Source organism: Enhydra lutris, unplaced genomic scaffold (genome assembly GCF_002288905.1).
Source record: "Enhydra lutris kenyoni isolate GAN:26980312 unplaced genomic scaffold, ASM228890v2 scaffoldscaffold77, whole genome shotgun sequence".
Lineage (NCBI taxonomy): Eukaryota > Metazoa > Chordata > Mammalia > Carnivora > Mustelidae > Enhydra > Enhydra lutris.
In genome coordinates this window covers 2,724,415-2,735,450 of record NW_019154161.1, presented here as the reverse complement: position 1 = coordinate 2,735,450, position 11,036 = coordinate 2,724,415, and the positions used below count along the sequence as shown (strand labels likewise).

At 59.9% G+C, this 11,036-nt stretch overlaps 3 protein-coding genes across 4 annotated transcripts in view; 1 reads left to right on the top strand and 2 right to left on the bottom strand.

Moving 5' to 3' along the window:
- Nucleotides 1–1,429: 1,429 nt before the first annotated feature.
- On the bottom strand, nt 1,430–2,245 carry LOC111160598 (parathyroid hormone 2). The gene is made up of 2 exons (XM_022523794.1): nt 2,121–2,245; nt 1,430–1,604 (listed from the first exon to the last, which is right to left on the bottom strand). The coding sequence occupies exons 1-2, from the start codon at nt 2,243–2,245 to the stop codon at nt 1,430–1,432; spliced, it is 300 nt and encodes a 99-aa protein (XP_022379502.1).
- Nucleotides 2,246–4,772: 2,527 nt separating this feature from the next.
- LOC111160549 (golgi associated olfactory signaling regulator) lies at nt 4,773–7,052 on the top strand. Its single transcript, XM_022523729.1, has 3 exons — nt 4,773–5,952; nt 6,198–6,371; nt 6,853–7,052. Exons 1-3 carry the CDS (start codon nt 4,773–4,775, stop codon nt 7,050–7,052), a joined length of 1,554 nt encoding a protein of 517 aa, XP_022379437.1.
- A 311-nt stretch (nt 7,053–7,363) lies between these two features.
- The window catches only part of LOC111160629 (solute carrier family 17 member 7), a 14,073-nt gene continuing 10,400 nt past the window's right edge, over nt 7,364–11,036 (bottom strand). For both annotated transcript variants that reach the window (XM_022523852.1, XM_022523853.1), the window contains exons 8-12: nt 10,371–10,520; nt 10,068–10,200; nt 9,339–9,449; nt 9,002–9,129; nt 7,364–8,792 (exon numbers count right to left, since the gene is read on the bottom strand). In XM_022523852.1, coding sequence (XP_022379560.1) covers nt 8,499–8,792; nt 9,002–9,129; nt 9,339–9,449; nt 10,068–10,200; nt 10,371–10,520 — 816 coding nt within the window. In that variant the 3' untranslated portion in view covers nt 7,364–8,498. The remainder of the gene's footprint in view (nt 8,793–9,001; nt 9,130–9,338; nt 9,450–10,067; nt 10,201–10,370; nt 10,521–11,036) is intronic.

Sequence of the window (11,036 nt, the reverse complement as noted above, 5' to 3'; positions counted from 1 at the left end):
ATTTGGTCAACTCCAGATGGTGTTGAGGAATACAGTTATTCCTTCATGATTCAGTATTTCTGAGTGAGAGAAGCAGGCCCACCCCTACAGCCTAAGGGCCAATTAGGGCGCGGTCCGCCTCCCAGACAACCCACACGACGGCTTGCCACTCACCCAGCGCCAGCCCCGCCCCCTTCCCGCGAGCCCACGCGCCCAGCCCCGCCCTCTTCTCTAGACGAATCAGCGCGCGATCCGCACGAGCCGCGCCCAGGGCGCGCTCTTTGGAGCCCTCTGCGTACCCCTCGGAGCGGGTTGCCATGGTCACCATTGAGCTTTGGGACTGAAGGGCTGGCGGGAGCAGCCAGTGAGCGAGACAGAGAGAAAAGGAGACGGATTCTGATTGGCTGCTGCTTCGCTTCACCAGCGCCTCAGCCCTGTGCCTCCGGGAGCCTGACGCCTGGTCCCCTCTGTCCTCTCCTCCCGCCCCAGCGGTCTCCTGGGACGGGCGCAGTCAAAACCCTGAACAAACTTCTGGAGGCTGCTGCTAGAGGGGCAGAAACCCTTTTCTAATAAACGCGTTTTGCTTCGCGGGCACTGGGTTGAAGTTGTCTCATGGTGTGTCTCGGTTAATCCTCAGATGAGGGGAAAAAAGGCTCAGAGGTTAAGCAGCCCTTCCCAATACCACACATCGAGGTCTGGGGGAACCTGGTCTTGAATTGTAGGTTCATCTCGCCCCAGAGGCAACCCCCGCCCCATCTTTCCACTGCGCCCATGGCGAAGTTGGGAAGTGAGGAGAGAGCGGAAAAGGCGACTTTCGGAGAAAGAGCTGGAAGAGGGAGAGAGGGAAACGACGGAAGAAAGAAAAGATCCGAGGGAATCAGGCAGTGAAAAAGGAAAGCGATTAGGAATGGAAGGAAGAGTTTAAGAGGCAGAAAGAAGAGTAGAGAGAGGAGGCAGAGGATTAGGAAGCCGGGAGGGTGAAAAGAGACAGAAGTGCAGAGACTCAGAGAGATGGCGAACAGACACCCAGAGAGGGACAGAGACCTAGAGAAGGGGACTGGGACTCAGGGAAACCAGAGACCTGGTAGTTTGCAGGGAACAAGAGAAGGGGAAAGAAACCCAGAGGGGAGGACGGAGACCCGCAAGTGGGGTGGGAGCAGAGACGCGGGTGGGGAGGGACAGAAGCCCAGAGCGAGAGGAGGGGACAGAGCTGGGGCATGGAGGGAGGCCAGAGCAGGGGGCAGACAGAGAATAGGAGTGGAGGAAGGGAAAGATGATTGGTGGGGGAGGAGGTGGGAAGAAAAGAGAGAGGGGACTGAGGAGATGAGATACACCGGAGTAGCGACGCAAGCCCCGCCCGCGTATCCCGCACGCACACCCCGGGCGCAGGAAGGAGACGCAGACCAGAGCGCACTGCGGGATCTTTATTCGATCCGGGCGGGCGCGGCGCTCAGGGCGCATCCAGCACCAGCAGCTTGTGCATGTACGAGTTCAGCCAGTGGCGGCGCTCGAGGGCGGCCAGCAGCCGCGCGCGCTCCCGGAAGGCCGCGTCGTCCGCTAGGGCCAGGCTCCGCCGCGACAGCTGGGTGGCGGTTCCCGCCCAGGCCCGGCCGGGGGAACGGAGGCTGCGAGGAGACCAAAAGAGCCGGTTACCGCGGGTCCCGGACCCCCGCCCGCCGCCACCTGTACCTCCCGCGGTCTAATTCGAAGCCCTGTCCCTGCACTGTCTGTGAAATGGCTCGGCGTCTGTCCTCTGTCCCCCTGCCTCCCTCTGTACGGGTCTCTGTCTATTCACCGGGCTCGAAGCTCCCTGAGGAGAGACGGAGTCGATGCCTGTGTCCACCCCCAGCGCTCAGAGCCAGGCCTGATGCACACTAAGAACCCAGTAAACTTCGCTCAAGGAACGAATCGCTGCGGCTTCGGCTCCTCTCAAATCTCTCAACGCTTTTCTCAGAATCTTCTTGTACCTCTTCCTCGCGCTGATTCCCTGTCCACACCACCTCTCTCCACCCCTGGTCTCCGTCCGCCTCTCGGTCCTCCTCCTCTCCATTCTCCTCTGCTCTGTGCCCCTTTCTCCTTGGGTCTGGTCCCACCTGTCTGAATCCCCGCCCGTCTCTGGGTGTCCCGGGCGCCCCGCGTACCTGAGGACCCCGGCTGGGGGCAGGGCGACTCCTGAGGCTGTGTGGTCGCCCCAGGGCACAAGCAGCAGGAGCAGCAACAGCAGCAGCCGCACCCGGGGGCTCCTGGACACCTGGCGGGTCTCCATCACCTGTGGAGAGACAGGGAAGAGCTCAGTGAGGCCCACGTCCTGGCCCAGAACCCCGGATCCCACCACCCACCCACCTCCTGCGCCCGTTTGCAGGGCCCGCTACCGCGCAGTGGGCTCGAACAACCAGGCAGCAGCCCCCTTATATCGCCTCCACAGCCCCCGCAGCGGGCAGTGACGCAGACCAGGGGGCTGGGGGCGCCGGGTCAGCTGCCCCCCCCCAGGCTCATTAGGAGCCGCCAGCAGTAATGAGGAGCCAGGAGTGGGGGCCCTGCCTCTGCCTTGGCAGCCACCAACTAATTGGGACCAGGAGCTGGGACCTGAGGGGAAGCAGGAGGGGGAGAGACAGACAGACAGAGAAGTGGACACAGGAGGTGTGTCAGAGGGATAAAAATAGAGACCGGCAGAGGGACCATCAGAGCAGAATCCAGAGACACAGAGAGAGACAGGGAAAGCAACTGAGGGACTGATGGGGAGAAGCAGAGACACATAGATGAAGTAACCATAAGAGGGAAGGACAAAGACAGAGTGACAGAGGGGAAGAAAGGGAGCAACAGAGGAGGAAGGAAAGAAGAACGGGGGTGGGGGGGCGGACAAAGAGCCAGCTGGAGATGGAGGGAAGGGGCTCCGAGAAAGCCATGAGATAGAAAGACAGCCAGCTAGCACAGGGATGCCCAGAGAGAAATCCAGGCAGCAGAGAACCAAAAAAATAGAGTCTGAGATGGAGGGGGAGAAAGGCAGCAGAAGGCGAAAGGTAATGGGGGCTGGGGGTGGGGTGAAGGCCGGTGAAGTGACAGGCAAATCTGCAAAGAGGGGAAAGACAGGCCAGGGCCCCCAGGCTACCCTGTGCATGAGGCTAAGCCTTCCTGGGGAGGAGTTTGGGGGCATTGTGAAGGCCCAGTCCCCTCACACTGGCTCTTAAGAGGGTGCTCTCTGCACACTGGGGGGAGGTGAGCCAAGATTCAGAAGTCCTAAAGGGCAGTAGCAATCTCGGTCCGTGATGGCAAGACATGGGACCCTGGACCCTTATTTCCCCAGAGAGGAGAGGCCTGGGAGCCTGGATTCCTGGATCTGCGGGGAGACAGCTGGAGGCCCAGACTCCTGGGTCTTCAAGTAAGACCCAGTGTTCTAGACTTGGGTTTGCATGTAGGAGATGGCAGATGTCCTGGATCCCTGGTTTCTTTAATTTTTTTTCTTTTTGATTTTATTTTTAAGGTTTTATTTATTTGACAGCACAAGCAAGACTCAGAGCTCGATCCCAGGGCCCTGGGATCATGATCCGAGCCAAAGGCAGATGCTTAACCGACTGAGCCACCCAGGCACCCCTGGACATCTGGTTTCAAAAAGATAGCTTGGTTGGGCCATATCCCTCCACCAGATAGATGATCCAATCCCAACTCCCTTCCCCGTTCCAGAGATGATATTCTTTATCTCTGTCCCTTTAAGAGCACAAGGCTGTAGCCAGGCTCCCAGGATCCCCAGAGACAGGGTCAGGTGCGTCACCTGCACCCCTGGGACCCTACCTCCTGCTGCCCCTCCTGGAGCCATTCTGCAGCATTCACCGATCTCTGCGTCCAGCTCTGCTCATCTGCTATTATCTTGGACCTCACTAAGCAGGTAAGAGACCCCAGGCCCCAAGTAACCGTGTCCTACTCAGTTATCTGGCACCCCCCCCCTCCACCTGAGCACAGACCTAGGTGTCTGCCCCAGACCAGTCCTGAGAGTCTGGGATCTCAGCGCCATCCTCAACAAACAGAGTGACCAGAGTCCTGCCCCATCCAGAACCCTACACCCCTGTCTGCTGAGGGCCAAAGACTCGGAGTTTCCAGTCCCCTGGAGTTCAAGACACCTATCTCCTTTCTACCCTGTAATCCAGAACCCCTAATCTTGCTCCCTCAAAATTCTAGGCATCTGAAACTTCAGAGCTCTCCTCTCTAAGGAACTAGGAATTTAGACCCACAATGCCCATCCACCCTCTGGAAACTGGGGTGAACCCCCAGCAGCTTTCTCTCCCAGGTCCCAGGTGTCTCCCTCTTCCCTCAGATCCAGGCCTATCGGGCCCCCAGCCTGCAGCCATTCCTTCTGAGCCTCCTCTAGTGTAAACAACTGTGTGGTGAAGGTGTCCGCGGAGCCATGGGAGAGGAAGGGAGGTCCCCTTGGAGGTCTACACCCTCTGAAATAGAAGTAGAGGAAGTCTGAGGCCTTGGTGAGGTCTGAGGTCCTTCCCAATTTTCCTGGGACCCCCTCAGGGAAACAGATAAGGAAATTAACTACGACTCCCAAGAAGCCCCGCGCCTCCGTCTCCCTTAGCTACGGCAGCTACGGCCCCAGAGCCTTCAGGGAGTTGCTGCTGGGTTCCTCTCCTTTCCTGGGCGCCGAGCTGGGAGGGATCTCGGCCCACCTGGGGGACGGGGCGTGGTCTCCGGGGTGGGCGTGGCCTCTGGGAGTGGGCCGGAGATCCCGGCAGGCTTCCAACCTTACCCCCTTTCTTCTCGCTCCTCCGCAGCTATAGGCGTCTCCCAGAACTATGAAATCCCTCAGCCCGATCCTCTTCTTCCTCGTCTTCCTCCTCTCCCGGCTGGGTTCCAAGGCCGACCCTTCGGCCTCGCCACTTACAGGCTCCGACTTCCCTGAGATGGGCCACCCCTCTCAGACCTCCCCTCCTGCTTCTGAGAATGCGACTAGAGACCTGCCTAACCCAGACTCCCCTGCGACTGCTTACCCCGAGCCCTCCAAATCACCTCATGCAGTTTCCCCTGAGCCCTCCCGCCTTGACTTCACTGAGACTACCAACAATGACCTCCAAGAAACCCCACACCCAGAGTCTTCTGAGAACCCTAAATTTAACTCACCCAATACCTCAATAGCAGACTCCCTGGAGACTCCCAAAATTAACCACTCTGAAATGACAGATCCAGAACCTTCTGAGACCCCCAAATCTGACCCGACTGACAGTCCACACCCAGAATCCTCTGAGACGCTCAAACCTAATCCCTCCAAAACCCCATATCCAGAATTTCCTGAGACCCCAAGCCCTGACCCTACCCAAACTCCACACCAAGAATCCGCAGAGATTCCCAAACTTAACTCCACCGAAGTCTCACTTGCAGAAGTCTCTGAGACCCCACATCCTGGCCCCCCCAAGATTCTTCACCCCAAATCTCCAGAAACCCATAACCCTGACACCACCGAAACCCCAAACTCTGAATTCCTCCAGACCCTCCATCCCAACTCTACTGAGACCCCCCACCAAGAATCCCATGGAACTCACAACCCCAGCCTCACTGAAATGCCCCAAAAAGAATCCCCCACACCCCAGTACCAAGATGCCACAGAGAACCCCATGACCTCTGACCCTGAGACCTCCGTCAGTCCTCACCCAGAATCGACTACACCTTTCAAGGTCAAAGCTACTGACCTAAATGAGCTGCCCCTGAGTCCCAAACCAGAAACCCCTGCAGTGACCCAGCCTGAGTCCCTTAAATTGCCCGCCTCAGTTTCTCCTGGGACAGTTGAGCTGAAGGCCTCCCAGAACTCTAGCCTGAAAGGGCCTGATGCCCTTCTTCCCTCAGCCCGGATTGCGGGCCCCCCTGCTCCTCTGGGTTCCCCCAGTCAGCCGGCCCCTGCCACTCCGCGGGCCCCCCAGCGGCGCAGCCGAGGTGAGAGAGTCAGCACTATCATCGTGGTGGAACGAGTGGAGAAGACCGGTGAGGGGCCAGGACCCGGACTTCTGGGTTGGAGGGAGTAGGGGGCTGGGGGTCGGGACTCCTGGGTCTGAGGGAGGGCGGCCTAGGGAACACCCCCCTCCATCGCCCACCGTCCCCGCTCCTGAGTGCGAGGCAGGAGGAGGCTGTCAGGGGATGTGAGGGTGGAGGGAGGCCAGGGCTCCTGGGTCTCTGGAAGTAGGGGCTGGGAGTTTAGATTGCTCAATCCTTGAACCCTGGTCCTTCAGGCGTGACCCTGGTGGGGCGCCCCCGGGGTGCGACGGGTGGGGCCCTCTGCCTCTTCCTCGCGGGGACCGGACTGCTGATCGGCATTTTCCTGCTGCTCTGGTGTCTCTACCGCCGGGCGGCTCGACACCGGCCCTTCGCACACCACCGGCTTCCAAACGACGGAGATGAACCTGGTGAGCGACCCTCACAGCGCCCCTCTCCTTAAATGACTGCATGTTTCTTTAACGCGGTTTCGCCTGGCACTTTAGGGCGCCCTGCCAAAACTCAGGTCCCCCAACCAAGGTCAATAGAAGCCCCGACCCTTCCATGATTCTGCCCCCCAGTGCTCCGAAATTCCCGGCGACACGTCCAGCGCCTCTCCCAGTCCAGCTGGGAATTGCAACAGGCTGGGAGCCGCGGATCCCCACAAGCCCCGCCCCTTCCCCCCTCCCAGGGGAGCCCTGTATACCCCGCCCTCTCCACTGCAGGCCCCGCCCTGCTGCTCCGACGCGACGCCCCCTCTTCGATTCTGGGGGGCATCACCCTTTAATTTGAAAACCCAAGCCCAGAAAACAATCTGAATCCTCTTTCCCGCCTCCTCCTTGGCCAGCGGCGCAGCAGAGGGGACAGGACCCCTGTCTGCCTAGTGATGCCTTCTCCCCTTTGCTCCCACAGTTATGCATTTGGAAGCCCCGAAGGACCCCTACGACCTTTACTTTTATGCCCCGGATGCTTGGGTCCCTTCACACATCGCCACTAAACAGCCGCCGCCCCCCCCCCCCCCGCCGCCCCAGCTGCCCCCGCCGCCCCGCGGGAACCGCCCCCAGAGCCTGCAGCCGCTCTCCCCCGCCACACTCCCCAACAATTTCGTGTGAGCCCCACTCGCGTCCTGCCAGACCCGCGCCATCCCCGCACGGAGGAAGGACCCAGAGGTCCTTTCCTCCCGGCACGCTTTGCTGCCTAGTAGTCCTCTCGGATAGGACGTTCAACACACCGAGATGCTTTCGCTGTGACCGGAGAACACCGTCTGAGGCCGAATAAACCAAGTGTTCCCCTGACTAGACCCCTACTCTGGCCTGCTTCCTGGGAGAGGACAGGGCTGGGGCCCTGGGACTCTGGGTCTGACTGGAGGAGGGAGCTGGGGGCCCAGGCTTCTCTGACCGCCAAGGCCGATGAGGGCTGAGTGTGTACACCAAAGCATTTTATTGGGAGTGAGGCAGGGTTTACAGTCACAGAGACGGAGACACAAAGACACAACCCTGCTCCAGGGGAAAACACCCCTCTCTCCCAGCCCCATTCCCTTTCCGGGATTCCATGACTCCTCCTGCATATGGTCCCCAAATTCTAAGCCGAAAGAGGGGAGTCTGAGAAGGGAAGGATCCCAGATTTTGAGTCGTTTAGCCCCTGAGGGACACAACAAATGGCCACTGAGAAAACAAGAGTAGTTCGAAACCACCCAGGAGAATAAAGTGCAAGGAATTAAGGGGAAGAGGGGCATCTGGAAACCACCACAGGGAAGTTCAATGATGGTGGCTTCACACCATTGAGTCGATGGTCTTGAGCAGCCACTATTCAGACCTGAAAACATGTCAGAAAAAGTGCATGGGGGTGGAGAGAGGCATAGTGTTAAAACCGTCATCTTGCTTCCCTAGACATTGTGCTAAGCTAGGGAGAAGGTCTTGGGGAATTTGGTGCTTCAGCAGAACCTGCTGGTGAAGGGAGGGGGTTGCCGGGAGTGGGGAGGGGGCTTGAAACCGCCATTCTCCCTCAGAAACGCTGGTGAGAATCGATCCCTAGAATGGCGGGGATGGGCGATTGGTTAATCCAACCTGGAAAATGCAAAATGAAATCGGAGAGGTTTGTAACTTCTAGAGGAAGACCTTGAATGTTTCTGAAAGGCAAGGAAGGCTGAGTAGTCTGGGAGTGGGGGTGGGGGTTAGCCCGAGAGGGGGGTGGGGTTAAAGGAAAGGGCCGGGGTAGGGTGCCTCAAAACCACAAGAGAGAGTAAAAGATTGAACTGTCCATTCAAATAGAGCCCTGAAAGGAGAGATTTGAAACCACTGAGGCAGAACAAGTGGAGAAGGAAAACCTTTGAAGGGAATTTGGGTATCCTTGAAACTGCCAGTCTGCAGCTTCACTACCCCTGAGAGGCGCGATTGGGGGGGGGGGGGGGAAGAGGACTTAACAGCACTGGGGAAGAGGGTGAGTGCTTCTTAGGCCTGCAGCAGGACAGAGAGAACTGGGGTTCCTTGACAGTCACTCAGGCCAGTGATGTGTGGAATGGAGGTCCTGGAAACTGCCATTCAGTGGGAGGCACATGGTCAGTAGTCCCGGACAGGGGGTGGGGGTCTTGGGGGCTGAAATGTGCTGTGTGTGGCCCCATAGGAAGGAGGGGGGGCGGGAGGAGCCCCAGGGGGCTCAGCGTCATCCTCCATTTCGCTTTCGTCGCTGCCAGCCAGCTGGTCATGGCCAACGAAACCACACTTCTCTTCGCTCATCTCCTCAGGCTCCGCCCACGGCTGCTTCTCCCCGGAAGCGAAGACCCCGTAGAAGATGACACCCCCGTAGTGCACCAGGGAGGCAATTAGAAATACATACTGCCACTCCTCGCGAGTCTGTGGGGGGACAAGGGGTAGGTGAGGTCAGAGGACAGAGAAACAGAAGGTGGAGCGAGAACCCGAGTGCACAGAGAGGGAGGCAGAGATCCAGAGGGAAGCCGAGAGACCAGGAGAGGGCAGGGATGGAGCCCAGCGACGGTGAAGCCGGTCAGGGAGGTCCCATACACAAACGGGGAGGGCGAGTGGGTCAGGGCTGGCACACGGACCTTGTGCTTAGTCATGGCACCCACGATGATGGGGCACACCATGCCTGACAACGTGCCCACGCCGTTGGAGATGCCCATGAGGATGCTGGCGTAGCGCGGGGCGATGTCCAGGTGGTTCACGTTGAACCCTGGCGAGGCAGCCAGAAGGCGTCACTCCATTGAACCTCACTCGGGCAACTCCCGCCGCCAAGCCGCTCCTCCTCCCATCGCAACCTCCCCCGTCCCTCCTGCTCTTTCCAGGCTGCCTTTTGCCAGGCTGGGAGGTCCCCTTCCTGAGCCAGGAAGTTCCCTACAGAGCTGTCCCGAGTCCGCCAAGCTGCGGACTCGCGGTTCTCACCAGAGATGGCGAAGCCGCTGAAGCCCACCGCGAGGACCAGGAAGGAGATGGCCACGCCCTTGGAGTGCGAGTAGCCGACCACCAGCAGCAGCGTGGCTTCCATGCCGAAGCCTAGGGCCGGAGGGCCGTGTCCTCTGAGCGTCGGCGGCCCCACACCGCCCCTCCAGCCCCAGCCCGGCCACCTCCATGCCTGTCCCGTTCAGCGTTCTTTGTCTCGCATTCCGCCTGCGCCCGTCCTAACCAAAACCTCACCTCCCTAACGTCCGCGACCACGTGCCCCAGAGCCACCACAGCCCCGGCTGGGCCCTCCATGGCCCCACTGCCTCCGTAGGCCGCGCGCTGAAGACGCAGGGTCCGAGCCCCACCCGTGCACCTCCCCACCTTTCTTCGGTTCTCACTGATTGGGCAGCACGCCCCGCAGACCTCTCCAGGTCCCCCATTCATAGCCCCTCTAGATCGCCCAGTTCCCGTCCTGCTCCGCCCAGTCCCGTGTAGGCCCCGCCCTGCCAGGCCGAACTTGGTCTCCCCGGGGCTCCACCCGATGGTCACACCCGCCTTGTCCTTCCACCCGGTGGGCCTCGAGAGGGCCGGGGAGATTCTGTTCCATCCAAGCCGGGCCTTACCCGGTCTACGCCTTTTTGGACACGCCCCTGACCCCACCTCCGACCTCCGGAGGTCCCGCCCCGCCCCCGCCGTCCCAGACCGCGCGCAGGGCCCCGCCCCACTCACCTCCACAGTTCATCAACTTGCGCACGTTAGTGGTGGACATGATTCGGCGGCTCCTCAGGAAGTCCGCGATCTGGCCGCCGATAGGCACGATGATGGTCATGACCAAGTGGGGCAACGCTGACACCAGACCCACCTGCGCCAGAAAGCGTACAGAGCGAGGGCTCAGGGGCGGCTGGCTCGGCATCTCCACCCGCTTCCAGTACCTTTGGCTCCTCCCTGCCCCTTGTTCCAACCTCTCGGGATCCAGGCCCGCTGCTCCATCTCCCCCCGCTGCGCCCCCTGCCTTTCCTTCCTGGGCCCAACCTTGCTGATCTCGAAGCCGAACACCTCTTCGAAGTAGGCGGGCTGGGAGATAAGGAGCAGGTAGAACGTCCAGCTGCGGCAGAAGTTGGCCACGATGATGGCATAGACTGGCATGGACGTGAAGAAGCGCCGCCAGGGTGTGTTAAATTTCTGTGCGGGGGTCGGGGAGGTGGAGAGGAGAGGTCGCTAAGATAGAGACCTGGGCTGGGCTATCTCCATGTCTCTTCAGGCACCCAATTATAGTCCCACAGAGACTCAGGTTTCCCGACCTCACCAAAACCTCCAGGGGCGCAGGGGCGCCAACTTGGCCATGTCCCTGTGGGGACCTCGGCATCCTAGCTTCACAGTGACACTTCAGGGATGCAGGTGTCCCGCCTCTGCAGTGCCCCACAGGTGCATAGGTGTCCGGACCCCACGATGACCCTCAGGGACCCGTAAATGTGAGCCCCCGAATCTATTTCCATTCCATTATGCCCCCTAATTCTAGCCTCACTCATCCCAAGGTCTGAGTGAATCCTCCACATTCAAATCCCGCTCTGCTGGCTTAACCACGCCCCACACGGGTTCTGTCCACAGCACCTGCTAACCCTTTCTTCCCCGAGCTTTAGCTCCGCCTCCTAGGTTCTAGCCCCGCCCACCGTACCTCCCAGTTTGGTCTCCTTTTTT

Excerpts from the sequence above, each read along its gene's own strand:
- LOC111160598 (XM_022523794.1), bottom strand. The coding sequence starts at position 2,245 with ATGGAGACCCGCCAGGTGTCCAGGAGCCCCCGGGTGCGGCTGCTGCTG. Across the intron at positions 1,605-2,120 it reads CCCCCAGCCGGGGTCCTCAG|CCTCCGTTCCCCCGGCCGGG; the intron begins GTACGCGGGGCG and ends GTCTCCTCGCAG.
- LOC111160549 (XM_022523729.1), top strand. The coding sequence starts at position 4,773 with ATGAAATCCCTCAGCCCGATCCTCTTCTTCCTCGTCTTCCTCCTCTCC. Across the intron at positions 5,953-6,197 it reads GGAACGAGTGGAGAAGACCG|GCGTGACCCTGGTGGGGCGC; the intron begins GTGAGGGGCCAG and ends CTGGTCCTTCAG. Across the intron at positions 6,372-6,852 it reads AAACGACGGAGATGAACCTG|TTATGCATTTGGAAGCCCCG; the intron begins GTGAGCGACCCT and ends TTGCTCCCACAG.